This window comes from Platichthys flesus, chromosome 11 (genome assembly GCF_949316205.1).
Source record: "Platichthys flesus chromosome 11, fPlaFle2.1, whole genome shotgun sequence".
Taxonomy (NCBI): Eukaryota; Metazoa; Chordata; class Actinopteri; order Pleuronectiformes; family Pleuronectidae; genus Platichthys; species Platichthys flesus.
In genome coordinates this window covers 12,657,941-12,678,795 of record NC_084955.1, presented here as the reverse complement: position 1 = coordinate 12,678,795, position 20,855 = coordinate 12,657,941, and the positions used below count along the sequence as shown (strand labels likewise).

Genomic DNA, 20,855 nt, shown 5'->3' with positions numbered 1-20,855 from the left:
TCAGCAGTTTTCTTTCTGTCACAGCGGTATTCTGCAATAACGGGCAGAGCTTCCCCAGCTTCACTTGACAATTAGTTACGCAACAGCAATTTTTCTGGGTCTGGGACCTGATTAGTTTTCAGATTTCAATCTGTGGGGAGGCAGCCGGCGAAGTTTAGATATGACGAGACAGAGGCATTGTGCACTAATTGAAAATGTTTTACCCACACAAGTGTTACCCACACTGGCAGAGAGGGTTAGAGGTGAGGCGGTAGTAGGGCTAATGTGTCCAATGCATATCGTTTGTCTGAAGTGAAATTGGGATCGACTGAAACCAAAGACAGGCTGCAGCCATCTGTATGGAAATACTGAAATCTACTTTCTACGAAAAAAAGGTTACGCCAAAGTCTGACGTATTTTTTTTTTATCCAGTGTGGGGGGTTCCCAGGTCCCTCGCCCACACAAAGCCAATTCACGTCTTGTCATATGTCTACTCTCTGTCTCTGCAGAGGATGCCAGAAACTCAAACAAGGTTGTGATCAGAAACTGCCGTGCAGAGCCAGAGCTTGTGCAAACCAATATTAATATTCAGGCTGGTTTTCATAGTGATTAAAAGTATGCTAAGGGAGGAACAAGGGATTCCCACACAAATTGGTGGAAGGGTGCGGAATAGGTTGGGAAAGAAGCTATAAGCTAATTGGCGCAGATCCAGATCAGGGGGAAGATCTAGGTTTTTCCTCCGAAAATATGACATGGATCATGAAAGAAAATGAGGCATTTCCATGAGACTGGCATTTATGACATATGATCCAAAGTGAATTTAAATGTGGTTTCACCAGTGGTGTCACACACACACTATTTAATTTCCCCGACGCAGCAACAGTCCCCATCATAATAAATGAGATGGAAGAGAGTAATGTACCAGAGGGGAGCAGAGCTGGATGCTGATTCTGGAGCACACACTCACATCATGGCACATAGACGGAGAGACAGAGGGAGGCTTGCAAAGAAAATACACCACCCAGTTATTACCTAAATGGACAGTTTAAAAATATACTACCCCCATTGAGAAAATGATGGGGGGGAAAGGCTTATGTAATACTGCAAAGAGGCTCAGATCCAATCTGATTATACTCATGACCACTGGAATGGCAGATCATCTTCAGCAGCTCGCTGGGAGTCGCTAAAATCCATTTTCACAGAGAGTGAAAATGGATTTAACACTCATCCCCTGATGCCAGCGCATTGTCAATGTGTCCAGGAATCCCAACAAGCTGAGGTCAAGGTCTCCAACCTTTTTCCATGCCTCACAAAGACATGAGCTGAGGTCCGTCTAAATCATCATCGGACAGACCAAAGAGTGAATGGATTTAATTAGGTCTAGTTCATTTTAATCATGATGGGCTGTTGATGTATCCATGAAATCTGGAAGGCAGTGGAAACGGTCCGTCCATCTTTCTTTTGGGGTTTGGGGACTGGATTGGTGTTTGGCGAGATTTGTGTTTGTGTGTGGACTGTTGGTGCAGTGCTGTGCTATTGTGTCTTTTATTGCTTCCATTATTGTTTTGTTTTTTAAAACTTGACTCTAACTGGATCCCCAGATTTAAATGTCAAATCTGCTAAAATACACAGTCTGTGGATCATACCTGTTTTTTTTTATGTGTGGATACATTTATTGGCTGATACTAATAATTGTCTTTGTAAAAGACCCCCCCCGATCCTGGAATTGTCCTGGATGTTTCCCTTCAGTCTCTTTGTGTCAGTCGAGTTCAGATTCATGCTGGAATCATTTATCTTGGCAGAAGCTTTACGTTTCAACGATCATGTGGCAGTTCTAATGATCCACTAAGTGACAGTAGATTATAGTGTGTGTGCAGCTAACAGATCGATGTGACAACATCTGTGCAGTAGACACAGAATAGAGCCGAGTGAAACACGGATATGAATCAAGACGGAGAGGGACAAATATTGACTGGAGCATCTGACCAACAGAAGGATGGACCGAATTAAGTTTCAGGAAGAAAAAGACTGAGAGAGGGAAAAGGAAGAGGTATGAATAGAAAAAACCGGAATGAGGGAAGAGTTTGAAAGCCGATATTTGTAAATGATTCCGAAAAAAGTGCATTAAAACCGGCTGGAAAAGAGAGAGTAAAGGATGCAAGTTAGGCAAAATGGCAAAATGTGGTTGTCAAGGAAACAGCGGCTCCAATCTCCATATGAATTGTCCCTGAAAGAGCAGAAGAGACCAGAGAGGTCTGCTGCCCTCACTGTGACACTCAGAGGACGCTGACACAGACTGAGATCTTTACAAGAGCATTCAGCAGACAAGGACGCTGCACGAGGAGAGCATGAGGGGGATTGAAACTGAAGTGACGATGGAAGACACCTGAGAGCTTTTTCAACCATATAAGGGAACGAAATAACAAAGTTTGTCTGTAGGCCAGAAGGATGCTTTGCCTCTTAATGGAAGCAGTACAGTTAAAAGAGAGAGCAGGGCTGCTCTTTACTGAATGCATCAGTCTGTGGTTGAGCGTCTGTGTGAGTGCTCATTTATATCACTGAATGTCAGAGTCTGCTGGACTGGTCAGCCCGGCCTCAACTGTTGGGTTAAGACAAGAATATTTCATACATTTAGTGGTGAGAGCCTAGTGGCAGAGTGTGATATACAATTCCCATAAAATATCAATATCGAATGTCAACTATACTAGTAATAAAATAAAGATTTGGGTGCAGAGCATCGACTGATAATCTGACTTTATATTGTCTGTACAAGACTAAATCAAATAAAACCTTTTTAAAAAAGGTTCCCTGCAATTTGGTGTAATTACCTGGTGTCTGAGATTTGTCAGTGATCTTTCCTTTAAAAACATAATTGCGATTGCCATATCTTTTGTAAATTGCTTTCTGGTGCTTTGTTCCCACCTGCACATGAACGAGGCAACTTGGACAATGAGCCTCTGCTCGTGGTTGCAGCTGAACTGGAGAGTTAGAAGTAATTTAGTTCAATTAAATCATTACAGGCACACGTTTTGTAAAGCATTTATATGTTTCATCCCATTGTTTAGACTAAATAATTGGGCTTTCTTCTGTTTTATTATTATTTTATTTATCGTTCTCTAGAAGGTCAGTTCATTGGAGGGGTCTCCCCATGGAACAATCAGAGCTGTCTTATGTCTTGGACCCACAGACTGTATAGAAAGATGGACGACGTGTTGGAGCCAGAGTCTTTGCAGTATAGCAATGGGGGATGGAGCCACTGTAGTGAGGTCACACCGATACATGCGCTTAACCAATCACAAGTCAGTCTTTGCTACCTTGTTTTAATATCATCAATTAACTACTCAAAACCAAACTTATCAGAAAAAATATATTGTCGTGATAAAATGCCTGTTCACAGTCCATGATCAGATAGACCTGTTCCTATTGGACATATCTAGACTCACTGTCTCCCTGTTTGCAGTCTTATGTGTAAGCAGGTCTTATTTTAATGTTCCGTTCTTGGTGACGCACAGTGTGACTTCTGTGAACTGACTTTTCTAAAAATCACTTTTATCATTATGATGCGCGGCTGCAATGTCCAGTTATTGTCAGTACTGAACCTGCTAATTATCATGATGGTGATGATTCAAAAAAGAAAGTAGGAGATGACGGAGAGTCATTGTCGCATTGATGATACCCGGATGATGGGATGCCTCTGCGTACATGTTAACACTGTTACCAGGTGTGAGGAGGACTCAGCGTGCCGTGCCACGAACGGATTGGGTCCAGTCTACATCCAGGTCATGATCCAACCTTACATCCCAGCCCCGTTCACTCCACTCTGCATCTGCTTGTTGCTCCCTCACTGCGGGCTAAACACTCAACACAACCACGACTGTTTGACATCAGGACAGCAGAAAAGTCTGAACATGTTCCGCCTGCTAACAAACAATATATCTCTTCCAACTATACCTTATATCAAAAAAAAGAAAATGTATATATTTTTTTTAAACTAAAAATGTTGAGCACTCAAATCAATCAATCAATCAATCAAATTTTATTTGTATAGCCCATATTCACAAATTACAATTCATCTCATAGGGCTTTAACAGGGTGTGACAGCACTTATGGCACTTACTTATAGCACTTTGTAGTTTGGCTGTCTTGAAGAAAATTGTACTTTCTTGATGTTATAAAATACAAAAATACAAAACCATTTGTTCTGGGTTTGAACCCTCACGGTTGAATGCACTTATTGTAAGTTGGTTTGGATAAAAGCGTCAGCTTTTGAAATGTAATGTGATGTAATGAGCTGAAATTGAGCCATGGCTCCCTCCTGTGATTGACTGAAACTGAACTAATGAGCTGAAATGGAGGCAGTGACCTTCACCAGTCAGGAGGGCGCTTGGAGGTGAAGGACTGAAGCCCCAGGTATTACAACTCAAATCGACTTTAAAGATTGCTCCTCACTCTGTGTGATTGTCACTGGATAATTACAGTCGGTTTAGAAGCTTCTGATGGCCACAGGCGTTCGCGGCTGTCTAGGGACCATGATGCCATTCAGCCTTGGCAGTAAGGAAATGTATCTGTTGGCTAAATGCCTGTACACAAACAGGTAGTGCAGCGACAGGTGCTGCACGGGTCCCATTCTGTCTCCATCTTAAAACAGGACAGGCTCCCATCGATAAATCCACAATTTTAAAGATAATTTCCAACTGTGAAGAACTGGTCTCATTCAAGAGTGATCTGTCTTTCAATCCGAGAGCCTGCAGGATTATGAAGGGCGCAAAGCGGGAGGAGAGGATTAGACTTAATGAATGTGAGATGCACGGAGCAATTCCCAGGACCGGAGTGGCATATCGCTGGGTTACACTCTGGAGAGCAGAGAGCGGCGTTCTATGATCCAGTATGTGCTCATGCAGGATTGCCAGAACCTCCCAGGGCTTTAAACATAAGATAATAAGATGAAAATTTGATGATGAGCGTGGGGAAAGTGGTTTGTTGCAGCTTCAAACAGTGACATGATAAAGAAAAGAGGGATTAACACTCATATTTCATTTGGGGGTAATGTCAGCAGCAAAACATATCGAATAACATTAACAGGGAGATGTCTCGTAGAACTAGAACAATACTAAATCCCTACGACCAAAATAGCCTATACTTTATATGAGATAAACTAACAGGATGTCATTGAGGATGTATAAACACTTGTATTTGATCCTTACTATGTCATGAAGAGGCCCACATTGTTTTAACACAGTGATTGAAAGGAAGGACTCAAGGCGAGATTTAAAAGCAGGCAATAGAGCGGCTAATTGCAATCCAAGCTTCCTGTTTTCCTTCTAACATGAAAGTTGGAAGCCAAGCGTTCAATGGGAAAAGGCTGATTGCAAACCAGAGCCCTCATTAGAACCATTTTGAGAGTGTTGTTGAGCAGAAATCACGCTGCAGCGAGATTAGTCAGCCATGATAACAACCAGCCTGAGCACTGTGGCGGCCTCCTCTCACGCTGGCTCCAGTTCCCCTGCTGGTCTCCACAATATCAGAAGGAACGACAAGGACCAGTGGTTTTCCAGGTGTCACCGGGCTTTGATCGAGCTCAGAGCAGATCACAGTGTTTGCTGCCGACACACGTCATCTGAATGCAGGGAAGGAGTCGTAAACAAAGTTGTACCGCCGCTGTTATTTCAGCGAGATGTTTACGTTTGAAAATGACTTTGTTGTTTGTGTCCTTGTAAACCGATTAAATCGAGGTTCTTGTCGTCCTTGGAGAACTGTGAAAAGCAAAAGACACAAAGACGTGTCCCTCGAATGTGACTCGTCAGAAGAGATAAAGGAAAAAGGATTGTTCTCTGACATTCTGAACTTCTGAGGAAATCTGATATTATTATGATGCCAGGCCGCCACGTATATGTGCCTACAGTTACTGTATCGATGTTGCTGTGGACATCTTATGTGTGCTGTTGACAGTGTCGGTTTCCCCGAGAGCGACACATAAGGAGAGAAACACAAAAAGAGGCGCTATTGTTGTGGTTGTTTTTTAACAAAATAGGGGCTCTCTGGTCGAAGTTTTCTAAGGACGCCCCCGAGTGCATCACTTTTGTACCTTTACACACTTTTACACAACAACACCTCTAGCAGTTTATTGACGTCTCAATCCTTCCTCCTTCTCCCTCGAAGACAGCAGTTGCTGAACGCAGCCCTGTCTCCGTGTTGAACCCTCTCAAGCCTCAGCAAGGGTCATTGAATAATTTCCAGCACAAGAGGAGAAGGGGACAGCATTTCCATAAGAATGGCTTCAGCCTCATCACACATGATAATGGTGTTGAAAAGATGTTCCTGAAATGGCCATGACATTTTGGGCATCGTGCAGGAGCATTTGCATTTTCATATTAAGATTGTTTTTTGTATTTGTTGGTCTGAAAAATTGGCACTTGGGCATCAGTTTGATAAGAACTAGCTGGAATAACAGAAAACATCTTTGAGAAAAATCTATATGTTATTTGTGAGTTGTATGTTTACTTTGTAATTTGGTCCATGTCCCAACCGCTAATATGGAGGAGGCAGGATTTCTGAGCTACACCGCAGCCAGCCACAACTCTAGCTTCACCTCTTGGGAGCAGTCATGTTCTCCATCTTCATAAAGAGTCTGTGGATGACCCCTTCTTTTGTTGAGACACAACAACAATTTGATTTCGAACAATTTACCGTTAACCAGCCACTAGCATGGTTGGAGCCTCCTGTTGGATGGTGTCCTGCCATACATTACGTCTTTAATTAACCCCCATGTCCCCAGACAGGCGGCCTGTGTTGTCGGGCTTATTGCATCCAGGTTTATTGATTTCTTGCTAAGTTATTTGTTACGTCTGTCTCCCTGTCTCCTTGTTTTCCTGTATGTCTCTGAAAGTCTTTAACATGTTTCTTTCGGACTGCAGCTGATATCGTCCCTGTGCCTCCGCAGAGTGGAGCTGTCAGTCAAAGATGGTCAGGAGCTGTCATTCCTGCCGTCAGATATTTGTGCAACAACAACTTTAAGCTCAGCAGACTGCTCATTTACATTTGGTACAACTACAGATAACTTGCCTGAACGGTTGGACCTTTTTTGATTAGGTGAAAACTAGTTTTGCTCACACCCTGCCTTCGGCGAGCAAGCAGACAGATATACTTGTGCTTTTTTTGCTGTAACGTGAACTCATTTCTAAGTTGTGTCTCTTGGAGCCCTGACTAAAGGCAGCTCCTCTCAGGTGTAGCACAGCACCAACCACGCAGAAGCCAAATGGAGTCCCACAGCTTGTGCTCAATTGCTCTCCAGCAGAGCGCCGTGCCCCTGCCTGGTACAGGTCATTTCACCCAGAATTACGCAACCATGCATATTTGATGTGGTTCTATTGGAACGTCACTCCCCTGGTTCCCGGTCTTGACACACACGACTTGCTCCAAACATCTGAAAAGGTGCATAGTCCTCGAGACTTGGTTCAAGATGTCAGAGACTGTCCTGCTGGTCAGACATCTTCAGTCCGACAACATTTCATTTGCAGTCGAGATGTCCACACTGGACAATCAGATAAAAGGGAATGTGAATGAGAAGACAACAGGTGTCACAGCGCAAAAGCGCTCCCGAGCAGAGTTTCTCTCAAGATTTAAGAGAATCCACAGCTCCCGGCTCATATCCATCATCAGGCATTGGAATCAGCATTAGATTTACTTTCACTTCCATGATATACAGTATACATGAGAGCGAATAACCCTTACTTTTTTTACAAGATCAGACTTGTAAAATCAGCAGATCAGCAGATCAACCGGCTTGCTTTGGGATTTTGTTTCTTTTAGAATAACAAACTTTTGAAGTAAAGAGAGACGTGCGCGCATTCAGGGCGTTAACATTCCTCCACAGTCTGACAGCTATAGACATCAAATGCAATTCATCCCCGCCGCTCGCGAGCAAATGGCTGTGAAACAGCACTTGAGAGTAAAAGGCGAGAGGCTGAGTGCGACGCAGCCAGCTCCACAAGAGTCCTGTGTTATGTCATCGATTCCCTCTCTGCCTCACTGCATTTTCTTTGCAACTTTAATAGCCTCAGCTATGAAGCGTTCGTCAGCCACAGCAGCAGTAAAGGTGAACATTTAACATTTCATGCCCACTCTGGGGGATATAAGACGCCTCAAAACATCACTTTACTAGAAATGCTCCTATTTCTACTGCTACTACAACAGATTGATGAAATCTATTCCAAGACAAGAGCAAAATATGGTTTTAGTTTTAAAGGAAGTGATGCAATGCCTTTTTTGACATCTGGGGGAAGAGAGCAAGATAGGATACATACAGAACAGAAGTGGAGTTCTTTTTAAGTTTAATTTTCGAGCTTTCAGAGGATCAGACAGTTTTAAGAGGTTAGGAGACTCGAGTGCAGTGACGGCCCGTTTTCAAAAGGGAGAAGACAGGTCGGATGTTTTAGAAGGTGCAGATGTAATAAATTGATGTTTCATAAGGGGATAATGTTTCCTCGCAACAGGCTGGCATGACACTTTTCTTTAAAATCAAATTAGTCATGAAGGAAAAAAAAAACACACACACAAAGCCTTGATCACTAACTCAGGGTGTTTGCCTTTGTGAGCACTTTCTCTTTTCAGTATTTTCTTCAAGCTGTGAGAAAAAAATAAATGACGAATAAATGACTCTTGTACTAAATTGCTTGTTTAATGCGGCTTAATATCTAGGAAATGACATTGCCTGTACCACTGCTCACCTTTTGTTCCATCCATCCATTATCTATACCACTTATCCTTAGTCAATTTAGAGTCTCTTATTAACGGGGCGGAAGCTGACCTGAGAAGACCGAAACCTACCCAGGAAGAACATGTAAACGCCACACAGAGGAGATAAGCCAAGATTCAGCTGGGAGCCTTCTTGCTCTGAGGGCGGCAGAGCCAAACCCTGCACCATCGTGCTGCCCTTCAACTTTTGACAAAGGGCACAACTCAGTTTGTGCTGTCCAGGGTTGCATGAGCAAACACTTTTGCGCTTGTGTGTGCAACAATAACAAAAAACAATTAAGATTGATAAAATGAATGATTCAAAGTTTTTTCAAATTAAATAACTCAATTGTGTTATTAAAACTCTTCAAATTTAATTAGAACAAGCTTAATCATTCGTTTTGTTTCCAATGAATGTATTTTTGAATTAAAAAACAAATTATCTGTACTATGCAGCATTTAACCTTCCATTTAAACATAACTGACACTAGAATGGCGCTCAGAGAGTACATACCTCTGCCAGTCCTCTTGTGAAACCACATTTAAATTCATAAGATCCAGATTTTTTTAAATGGATCAGCACTAAATTGCACGCACTCATAAATATCAGCTCCCTTAATATTCCATTAAGATCTATTATTCTGTGAGAAATCAATGAGAAGGTTGAAAAACTTGCTTTCTCATAATATCAGTTCATTAAAGGGAAACAACATTCCTAGATCTGCCCCCTTATCTGCACCAAAATGTATGAAGCTTTGTAGAAATCCGATTTGTAGTTTTTAAGTAATCTTTCTAACGAACAAACAAATTAACAAAATGGACATGGGTGAAAATATAACCTCCTTGGTGGAGGTAAAAATAAGGTTTGTGTGGAAATATTTCCACTACGTCTCTTTTCCTCTGACAGAGCTTGTAAGTTCAACATTCTGCACTGTGTTGCCTCTACATGGCTGACACTGATGGATCGGCACATATGCTCCCCTGAGAGAGCGGAACATATAAACTGAGTTTACATCTGTCTTTGATTTATTTGACACAACATATCACACCGCGCATGGATAAACATGTATTTTACGTCATGAGAACATATGACAGTACTGCCGTTTTGTTGTGTTGCAGATCTTTGTGTGTTAGTGTTCACTGGGTGTTTACCTGGAATTTATGTCAACCTCCAGTGATGCATATTGAGCATCTGTATGAGTTCTAATCAATTTCCATTATAGGAAACGTTGCCATAAGGGTTTTCTTCTGATCTTCTGCACGATGGACTCACCTTCACATGTCGACATTCTGCTGACAGTTTATTGAAGATGAATGTAATAGATGCCATTAAATATTTAACAAAGCAACAAAACTGGCAGACCAGATTGATATTTATAAATATCAATAGAGGTTTAACAGAATTCTTCTTCTACGACTGAATGTAAATTAAAGGTCAGGGTGCTCACATTGTTTTAAATGTCATCTCTCAATGCAGTGACCCAATCAGGCCGACTGCCTTCGACCGGCTCAATCCAACAATGGCACAAAAGTAGACAGAACAGTAGAGCCTGCATGTGTTGTGTATTATCACAGTTAGAAGAGCTGATAAGAATCCAAATAAGACTAGAAGGGACTGTACAGACATCTGTTGAGTCTAAGTTGCATTTTGTGTGACATTTTCCTGCCTACTTCAAGAATTCAGTTTAACAAATGGCTGCAATGTAAATAACACAGGGTTGTGTGATACAGTGTTGATGCTCTCTGGGTTCTGCCTGCATATCAACATCAACAGTGGGCAGTTAAATGGAGGAAATCATGCAGAAAACCTAAATGACTGTGGTTTGAGCTCACAGCAAACCAGATGGTGGATACTGGGCCAGAGCGCCGCAGGGGTCCATATTTCTCAAATAAGCACTAAATGTGACATATGAACCAGTCGTTTCTCTAGAAACCGTAGATGGATTGAACGCAATCTGCACTTTGCTCAAGGCCTGAAAATATTTTTTCTTAGCAAACTCAAGGGTTTGTAAGCTTGTGACATAAATTAACACTTGTAGACCGGCTCCACCAGAACTGGCATCGAATAAGCAAGTGTCTAATTTGTGGTCTGTAAACCTCTGGGGGTTTAAAAATGACAGTCTGTGCTGCCAGTGTCTTTAAGTATGACGAGTTGTTGCCATCTACTGTTTGTATTCAGTGGTGCAACACACAAACAATGTTGTCTGTTACCCAATACACTGTTTTCATTAAAAAAAAATTAAAAAAATACAGATGCATGTGCAATAGATTGATAACTTGGATTTATTCGTCATTGTTGAATTATTAATCTTACATATATAATGCAGATTTTGATTCAATGCTCTTATCATTATAATATTAAATTCAATGTGCAAAATGAATTGAAGGATGATGCTGGCGAAATGTGCTGCATAAGTGATGCTGCATTAGACTGTCAAGTTTGTTTTATTAAACAGTTATAAAGCTGTCACACTGATGGTTTATGCAGTTTATTGGCATTCCATATTTACAGAGTGAACAGCTGTAATATGAGATTACAAAATAGCTGTATTACAATGGCAGTCCTGTCATGATAGCACCATGACAATGATTTAAGTCTTCTCCAAGTGGGTTGATTTCTTGACTCCTGCTCAGTCTTCAAATTCACGTAAAGCAAAAAAAAATTATATTCTCAGCACATGCTCGTCAATGTCAAAATTTCAAGTACAAATCGTAAGAATACTACTGTTCTCAAAACACTAGCTGCAAAAATGTATAAACGTATTATAGAAAATATCTAGATCAATATGCACCAAAAAAAAAAAAAACACTTGGTTTCACCCGGAAGGCCTCAGCAGAACTGGAATTTAGAAATAAAATTTGTTAAAAGATTGTTTAGGAAAATTATTTCAAAAACAGACAAACGAGAGTTAGGGGGAACGAGGACGAGGAAAGGACTCACCTTCCAGCGGTTTCCACATTCATTACAGAGGACAAATGTGGTCATCGGCTCATCAGCGCTGCGTGTCTGCACCTACACACACAGACACACACACACACAGACACACAGCAGTAGATTAGACGTCAATTAACCTGAAGCACAATCATTCTCTCCTAATTACCTGATTAAGGAGTATTTTCTCCAGTCTTAATGGAATAATAACACACAGATCTGTTATCAGTTTCCATGCCATAGTGTTCCTTCGATGATCGGCCATAATTCATGATAATGATATAATCATGATAAATGCAACACTACAACACAAAGGCAGCCATAAAGAAATACCCTGCTAATAATTTACATTTTCAATGTGGGCCCATTACGTGTTGTGTAAGGCTCCAGTGTGCCTCATTTTAATTCAGGATTTGTTCCTTTTTTGAAGAGGAAAATACAGATTTCACTCACCTTAACACTCATTCAGTACCTGTGTGTGTATCATGTGATGAACATGTGGGGCAGTTTACCTGGTTGTAGGTGCAGTTCTTCTTCCTGCACTTGCTGCACTGCAGCAGGTTGGTGGAGGTGCCCCCAGTTTTGGCCATCTGGTGCTCTCTGATGGCCTCCTGGGTGAGAACGTTCCTCAGCTGCTTCAGCTCGTCGCTGGCCATTTCCTGCAAAGCGACAACATCAGGCGAGCAGAGAGGACGACGTGAAATCAATTGAATGTGTGGTGAAATGCAGAATGGTGCACAAACACAGTTCTGAGCATCGTGAGAGCACAACGAGTAACGATCAAGCTGCAGCGGCGTGTACCTCGGCAGACATGCTGGCGATGCGGCCTAGATCAATGCTCCGTGCGAGGACGTTCCGGCGAAGCCCCGGGTTCTTGGGGTCCTTCAAGTTGCTGATGCGGCTGCGGACTCTGTTCTTGTATTTCATATCAGTGACCTTTATCTCCTGGTAGATATGTGCAAACACGCAGTCAAGGGAGAAATAAATCCACTGTGGTGTGTGTCTGATAGTTAGAACAAAAATCTTCTGTTTCATTCGGATCATCACTGAATGAACCAACAACAGCAGCACACATCTAACTGCATTGAAGGATATGATCTTCGATCTCTGCTGCCATGCCGTCACAGTTTGCTCCAAAATCTTTGTAGTCGTCTGTGAAGACAAGAAAAAAAAAATTCCACTTAATACGCACACAACAAGTTCTTACTTGTGCAGTTTATTGCTGCTCAATACCTGCATCTTGTCTATGTCTGAATAAGCTGCTGTTGTGTGTGACTGTTCTAACGTGCAGCATTAGCCTTACTGTCTGTGCGCAGGGCAGCCGCCAGCAACTCAATGCATTTGTCCCTGACGGTGTCTCCAGTAGCCAGGTGGGGGGACAGCGCACCCCCGGCAGAGCTGAAGCTGGGGGACATGGGGCTGGTCGGGGTGGTGGGACTTTTAGGGGTGCCGGGTTTTCCCTTTCTGTGAAAAAAGACACATTTAAAATAAAACATTAAGTGGTATTATTAAATTATTCCAAACAGTGCTGGTCATATTTTTTTTACTTCTTTGATCATCAACATGGTTTTTTTTTTTCATTAGATCTTCCTACATTGTTGTCTTAAACACAAACAAATATTATTACTTGTAAAATATATATTTTTAGCATTTTATCACGCAATTACCTATTTTTACATCCAGCAGCCAAATCTAAATATACCTCTCTTTTATCTCTGTTTATTGAGATCTCTACCCACTCCAATCAAGCATCTCACTCGTTTGCTGCTACACGCTCCAATTCAGCAGCTAGTTGATCACTCTGGCTGCTGTTTGGTGTTGTGCAGGTGACACACTGGGGTTTTATTAGAGCTTTTTCACCAGAACCATCTGGATGCTGCTGCTGCTGCTGCTGCTGGAAACAAAGCTGATGAGAGCAGTGAGACCGGACTCATCAGGTTGTGAAACCAATAAACTAACTCACAAACTCGAACCTCCGCAGTAGAGAAGATAAAAAACTGACGTGTCCTCTGTGGGATTCTATTGCTTCAGTTTTTGTATAAAATATTCATGAGGAGCATTGTCATAAAGCTAATACGATTATGTTGAGATACCTTTCAATGCTGTCAGTCGAGGGCTTCCTCTGTGGAGGTCCAGGCTGAGAGGTCTTAGAGCCCTGAGACTCTCTCCTAGGACACACAACCAAAATGATTACCTGTGCCTTTTTCCTTTTGACCAAAAATTTGTCTCACATATTCATAATTTGTAATTTACCTATCCAATGTTAGCTTCTTTGGTGGTAGTGAGCTGCTCTTCTTTGAATCGGTGGACTCGCTTCTATGTGATGAAATTCTTTCAGTCAATCTGGTTTTATTGACGTATGTTTGTTATTGTGACTGAGATGGAAATAAATGCACATGAGTTCTACCTTTCAGGTTTGGAGTCGACTGAATGACGTTTCACAGGTTGTCCAGGCTTCGAGTCACAGGAGTCCTTCCTGCAACAAAAGAGAAATAGGATAGGGACACTGATGCCATTTTTACCCAGATACCAAGTCTAAAAAGATAACATACACCGGTATTATGATTATGAGATTATGTTTTATATTCATGTATATATACCTTAAAGTTTAAAAAGATCAAATGCACACTTATTAGGATTATGGATGTATGTTATGTATTCATTTATACAAATTTTCCTGCTCCTGGCAAACCTGTGTTTTTCTTTTTTCACATCCAAACTGGGCTTTTTAGGAGGCGATGGTTTAGACTCAGACGAATCTTTCCTGAAGAGGAAACGTGTGTTTTATTTTGAAAAGAAGAGCAGAAGTACGATATAAGGCCACCTCTTCATGCAGTGAAGACCGACAGAGGTTAGTTTCAAGAGGCCAACCTTTCTCTCTTGGCTTCATCGGAGTGTTTGTTAGACACTTTGCTATCTGATGAGTCTTTCCTGCAAAAAGAAAAACAGCCTTTGTACCGAGAGAAAAACAGACGCTATGTGACAAACTATCCAGAAGCATTTGCAGAATAATGGAAAAAAAACAACATTACTCAAATATAAACCTGAAAAATCTTTATTCTCTTATATCATGTTGTCCCATGCTCTAACTGAGAGTTTTTCTAAATCTAAATCCATTCCAAACCTAAGATTTATCACTGATAAAACTCTCAGATTACTGTCTGATATAAATGATCATCCTCCAGACACAAAATAATTGTTTTCTTCAAGTATTTATGAGACAGAGAATGATTCTCAGATCTCAGACCTGTCTTTCTTCACATGATCTGACGTCTTCTTCTGTGGAGGAGGTTTCGAGTCTGGCGTCTCCTTCCTGCTGCGGCAAATAACACAAGGGCTCAATGCAGAGCAGAACTTTCCAACATGAATTCACTGGGTAGCAGACACTGTAATAAGAACTCATCTGATTCAGACCTCTCTCTCTCCTTTTTCCCGTCCAGCGAGGGCCGCTTCGGAGCAGGCGGCAGGGGGTGCAGGTGAAGAGGGAGCGGAGGAAGAGGAGCGTTGGGGTCAGGGGGCTCTTTTCTAAATTAGGAAGAGACATTAGAGCTGAATCACCCAAGGGTGAGGGGGGGGGGGGGGAATAATGGTAGGAAATGTCAATGTGGCCATGCGGACCCTGACCTCGAGGGAGGAGGATGAAGGTGGAAAGGCAGCGGAGCTATCGGAGCATTTGGGTCCAGTGGAACTTTCCTGACGTGACAAACATCGGTTTGAGAATCCCATAAAAAACCTCACACTTGTCTGCACTCAAACGTCACAACATGCACCAAAGCATGCTTTGCCTGACCTCTCCTTCTTCACCTCGAGCGGAGGTCGCTGCTTCGCCGGAGGAGACGCGGGTCGAGCAGGACAAGGCTGTCGGGGGGGAGGGTCCTTCCCGTCCTTCCTGAACAAACGTCACAACAGGACAGATCAGAGCGCTGCACATCACGAGTCTCCAAGGAACTGTTGCATGCTCAAGACACACCTGAATGCCTCATCACAGCATGCACCATGCACAGCGGGTGTCCTGTTAGCCCGTGAGTCTGGCTGTGGAACAGCATGAATAAATGTCAGAGCATGTGAGTAAGTCAGCAACCGTTAGGTCATGCGGTATCAGCGGGAGGCTCTGCGGCGACGTCAGAGCGCTGACCTGTCTTTCTTCACGTCCACAGACGGCCGTTTGATCGGGAGAGGAGGCCGAGCACGCCGAGGAGGAGACGGGAAGCGGGAGGGATACAGAAGGTTGCCGTCCAAGACTCCCCTCCTGAAATTAATAATTCAGCCTGAAGCTCTGCAGGATGCTTTTAATGTGAAATCACCAGTGTTTGAGCCACAGTTCTGCTCACCTTTCAAATATCGGCCTGTGAACATCAGCAGGTTTCTCTCTCCGGGGTTCGCTAGGCGGCCTCTCGCTGTGCGGCCTCTCGTGTCTACTTTCTTCTCTGTGCTTCTTAGGCTCCTCGTGGGGTTTTTCCTTATTCACTTCTTCCATGTGTGTCTTCATTTTTGCTTCCTCCAACGACCTTTCCTTCTTTTGTTGTAGCTTGTGTCTTAAACTTTGCAGGTCTTGCAATTGTTTCTGTTTCTTGTTATTCCTCTCCAGTTGGGGATCCTCCACAGCTTTTTGTTTCTTGGCCTCTTCGAAATGCTTTTCTTTTCTGATTTCTTGCGGATGTCTCTCGTTTTGGGGCTCCTCCAGGTGCTTTCCGTTCCCGAGGTCACCCGCGTGTCTTTTTTTGTTTTTGGGCTCGTCGTTATGTTTCTCTTTCATGTTTTTATCTGTGTGTTTTTTGTCAGGATCTGAGTCATGCTTCAGTTTGACATCCAGTCTCCTGTGACTAACAGAAAACAGAGGAAGCATCGTTTTTACCTCTGTTCAAGAGACAGCAAACATTTACCAGTTTCACTGAGGTCAGGTTTATTGACCTGATGTAGCTTAGGCCACATTTGAACGGAAACTTTGAAAAAAAACATCAGGTTAACCAATGATAACATGGTGTTATTCATTTTTACTAGTTATTATATCAAAATGGGCTCCAGCCAACTGTGGAATTATCTCTTACAGTGAGAAAATGAAGAAGTATCTGCAACAATGTTAAATACATGATGTACATTACGTGTTACATTAGTTTGGCTTTGCAAAGGTGTCTGTTTGATTGTTTTTTGTCAGCAAGATTATTCAAAGATTACTGAACAGATTACCAGACAATTTGTGGAAGGAATCCGTTTGAGTCAGGGAAGGTGTCGTGGACCTGGATCAGGGGAGGGATCCTGGAATTCTTTCTCACTTTTCTTGTGAGATTTTTTGATATTTTCACTGATTTGCAAGGAAATCGTTCATGGATCTCGAAGAAAAAAACAGTTATACTTAGGGAACTGATATCTATTGTGTGCAAATGTGTGCAGCTACATTGAATTTAAGGGGAATGTTGGACCTTGTGCTCAACTGAGTTTATTTAGGTCTTGGTCGTACATCCCAACTTTTCCCTTCATTCTCTGAATTGACTGATGTTGACGAGCGCTACACAAGTTTAACACTTATCTACCTGTTACATTGGCATTGTAGTTGCTAATGAAACAGAACTTTACTGAAATGCAAATTATCTAACTTGTTATAATTTCAACAAGTTTACTGTAAAACAGTGTGTGATTAAGGCAGTTGGGATTACTGGGCTGGGGGGGGGGTGATACATACACATACATTAGATGATTATGATCCAATCAGACAGCGCTGTCCTTGGTGCTGAATATTGTTTATCATCATTATTTACATCTTTGTTTTTATTTTCTATGAATCCCAGGTTATTTTTGTGCGGTTATATTTGTTCCCTTGTAGATCAACCCTGGAGGCACAGTAAGAATTACATCAGTTCCTCTCTAGCTTTCAGACAGCAGAAAAAACTGTTCTTAATGATGTGATGCTACCTAAATGGTAAAGAGATGGAAATTTGAGATTTAATAGCTCCAGTGAGAAAGAAAAAAACAAATGTCTTTACATTACTTCCGATTATCCTTAAATACAACTAACTACTGCAGGATATTCTCAGGCAATAAGTGTTTTTGACATATTCTAATGTCTAGAGTGGACAAAGTTGTTGTTGTAGGAGGAGTTGACCTATTTTTCGAGGTGCATAACTTTGTGTAATTGTCAGTGGAACCAAAAGCAGTTTGGTCACTGTGTGGTTGTGCAGCATCCATGAAAGTACTGACCTACTCTGTGTCTCGGCGGGTGAGCTGTTTGGAGACGCTGTTGTTTTGCCGGAGTCCAGTCCGTTCTTCACTACAGCCGCTTTCTCAGAGTGGGTGTGGCCTGAGTCTGTGCGAGAGAATCACATCAGCAAATCACTCCGTCTGCTGGTGGACTTATGACACAGACAACTGCTCAACAAATCAGGAGTGTTAATCATTAAAAAGTCGAGAGTACCCAGAAGTCTTTTCCAGTCTTTAATGAGGACCTTGGCCAAGGCAATGACCTCCTCGTCTGTGCAGTGCTTCCTGATCCCGTTCACAGACATGCCAATCCTTGTCTCCTGAAACAAATACACACATTTCAATCTAAAGTGTGAACTGTGATGATCATGCACTTGTGTTATTTATCATGTCTGCTATATTGCAGTGCTTCTAATTAGTTAATTGGCTGAAAAACAATTGTAGAACTGTGTAGATTAATCTAATATACAACTATGAATGAATCAAATGAATATAGCTTAGCTTACCTGGAGAAGTTTGAGCGTCATGTTGAAACCTTTCAGCTCTTTCAGGAGGTCCATGGCGCCCTCCTGCACAAACACATCGTTACAGCCAACATCATCACTAAGATTTTTATTGTCAATGAATTCAAAAGACATCAGTCTTGGTCATCAATACCAAATATTCTTTGATTTTCAGTATTTAAATTTAAAGTAATTCCACCAAAGTGCATCATTTTCCATACACTGAGATAATGAGATTTCTGTTGAAGGGGATTGTGTCACAGATGAGCTACAGCATTGACTTTTTTTTCCATTTATATTTTGCGTCTAATTTAATACAAAACTTCCCTCTCAGCACATTAAGGATAAATAAATGTCACCTCCCTCAAATCTGCAAGAAAACACAAATTTTCAGGTTGAATATCTTAATTCAAATATTCATGTATTTTAACCCTCTAATGGTATTTTTTTTAAACCTAATTCAATTGTGTTCCAATACAAAAACACATTTCTTCATATGTGCTGGTAACAGGTGTATGGTTCAGACAAAACACACAGGCAAATCCACACACAGACACGACCTTGACAGCTGTATGGTACTGATTTGCAAAAACGTTGACTATTTTGCCTTAATATTTTTTCTTGCATTTAGAAAAAGCTTCACTCTTGGCACCTTAAGGGGAAATGTGTGTGAATATGTGACAAGTAAAGATTTGACATGGATGCAAACATAGTCATTCAAAAAAGGAACTACACAAAAAGAAAACAGAATCAGTTTCTCTTCTGCATTTTAAAGTTCTCATCAGGATTTCAGTCAAATGAACGCTAACGTCAAAGAATGTGTCACAACAGGTTTTGAATAAGCTTCTCCGCGACAGCCGGCTTTATTCTGATCACAGATATTTCACTGACTCTGTGGTTTAACTGTGCAGCAGCGCCATGAAAACAACGTCCCGTGTGCAGATTCAGACAAAACACACACGCAAATCCACACACAGACACGACCTTGACAGCAGGCCCCGTGGTTTACTTTGCGTTGTTGTGTTTTAGTTTCTGTTTAATGTTCCAACCGGTGGAAGAATCACAAAAAGAAAGAACAAGCTGAAAAAAAGCGGACCCAGTGAGCCGTGCAAACTGAGAACCCGACACGTCCAGCGAGAGAAATTTATGCGCCAAACACCTGTTGACCATTTGTTGCAGCGGGGACAGACCCACACACAACAACTGTGCAGATATTACACACACACACATGCGCGCGCGCGGAGTCTAAACAAAATCGAACTTCTCTCCGAGAACTGCGGGAAAAGGCTCCACTTTTCACAGGAAAACCCCGCGGGCCTGTGGCACAGCACGCGGTGGCCGGACAACGCGCCACCTGTGGGTGTCAAAATAAAGCCTCACCGTGTTATTCCTAGACACCATCTTGTCCAGTTTCTTCGCGATCCGGGTGAGATCTTCCTCTCGCGTCATCGCTGCATTTAATCCACTTTGAGCGACTCAACAGTGGTGATGGATGCGTGTTTAGAAACCGCTAAGTGAGGGTTTTTGGGGGGAAAAATGGATCCGCTGCCGTTCGGACTTTACGCACGGCGCACTCCATTCAGCCCAGGGGCGTGTCCTGCTGCAGGATCCCAGCTGACCAGCGCCACACATGACAACAACTAAATATAGACACCGTAGTAGACACAGGGGAACACAGACATACCTCCACCTGCAGGAGTTTGAAAAAAACAACATTTAAAACTCAATTAAAAGAAGGGGATAATGGCAGAGGTGGGACCAAGTCATTTTTTTGCAAGTCCCAAGTAAGTCTCAAGTCTTTGCCCTCAAGTCCCGAGTCAAGTCCCAAGTCAAGACAGGCAAGTCCCGAGTCAAGTCCAAAGTCAAGACTGACAAGTCTCAAGTCAAGTCCAAGTCCTGCAGTTTGAGTTTCGAGTCTTTTCGAGTCCTTTTGATCACTGAGTAATAATATATTTACACAGATCATGTATGCTTTTAAAATCTGTATTTATTTATTAAAACAAGTGCAATTGAAATTACAGAAAAAAAATTGTGCCAACTTTGCACTTCCCTATTGCACTAGTCAACCACCATTTTTAACATTTAACTCATATTTTGCAAGAATATTCTTCATTTTAAACCACTCCTACAGAATGAACACATTTGAAAAAACAAGTGCAACTGTAATTATTTGTACAAAAGTGCTAACAACATTGTCCTGTCCTGTGTTTATCTCACGTCATATTGTCTGTGTGTGTGTGTGTACATGTGAGAAACATAACAAATACTTGAACATAACAATGAACAGGGTTGTGCTTTTTATATGTCAGGGCCCTATGCTGCATTGCATTTGCAAAAGACCAAATTGGCCAAAGGTCTGTCAGTCATTTGTGCACGATGGGGACGTAGTATGATTCCACCAAGTGCCGCTGCGAGCCATTTTGGTGCCCTAAGCATAACTCCTCTATGATTACATTAAATAATCATCAATACAAGAATAGTCAATCTTCTTTAACTTTTTTTGAGCAATTTAA

General features: G+C 42.0%; 1 protein-coding gene across 3 annotated transcripts; it reads right to left on the bottom strand.

The window, feature by feature from the left end:
* Positions 1–11,185: 11,185 nt before the first annotated feature.
* Positions 11,186–19,949, bottom strand: tcea3 (transcription elongation factor A (SII), 3). 3 transcript variants are annotated; one of them, XM_062398931.1, is made up of 21 exons: positions 19,723–19,949; positions 18,346–18,408; positions 18,054–18,159; positions 17,840–17,945; positions 15,976–16,467; positions 15,780–15,893; positions 15,435–15,533; positions 15,269–15,337; positions 15,059–15,169; positions 14,892–14,960; positions 14,516–14,575; positions 14,337–14,408; positions 14,052–14,120; positions 13,898–13,957; positions 13,738–13,812; positions 12,948–13,108; positions 12,741–12,796; positions 12,446–12,601; positions 12,157–12,303; positions 11,654–11,725; positions 11,186–11,551 (listed from the first exon to the last, which is right to left on the bottom strand). In XM_062398931.1, the coding sequence occupies exons 1-21, from the start codon at positions 19,789–19,791 to the stop codon at positions 11,543–11,545; spliced, it is 2,235 nt and encodes a 744-aa protein (XP_062254915.1). In that variant the 5' UTR covers positions 19,792–19,949; the 3' UTR covers positions 11,186–11,542. The 3 variants fall into 3 exon arrangements, with proteins under 3 accessions (XP_062254915.1, XP_062254913.1, XP_062254914.1); XM_062398929.1 differs by having other exon boundaries at positions 13,898–13,960; positions 19,723–19,948; XM_062398930.1 differs by having other exon boundaries at positions 13,898–13,960; positions 14,892–14,957; positions 19,723–19,948.
* Between the last annotated feature and the right edge of the window lie 906 nt (positions 19,950–20,855).

Bases quoted from the DNA above. Each gene is read 5' to 3' on its own strand.
- tcea3 (XM_062398929.1), bottom strand. From the start codon at position 19,791: ATGACGCGAGAGGAAGATCTCACCCGGATCGCGAAGAAACTGGACAAG. The intron at 16,468-17,839 runs GTCAGTACTTTC...GTTTTCTGTTAG, and splicing joins CCCGCCGAGACACAGAGTAG to TCACAGGAGACTGGATGTCA. The intron at 14,121-14,336 runs GTTTGCCAGGAG...CTTTTGTTGCAG, and splicing joins GTGAAAAAAGAAAAACACAG to GAAGGACTCCTGTGACTCGA.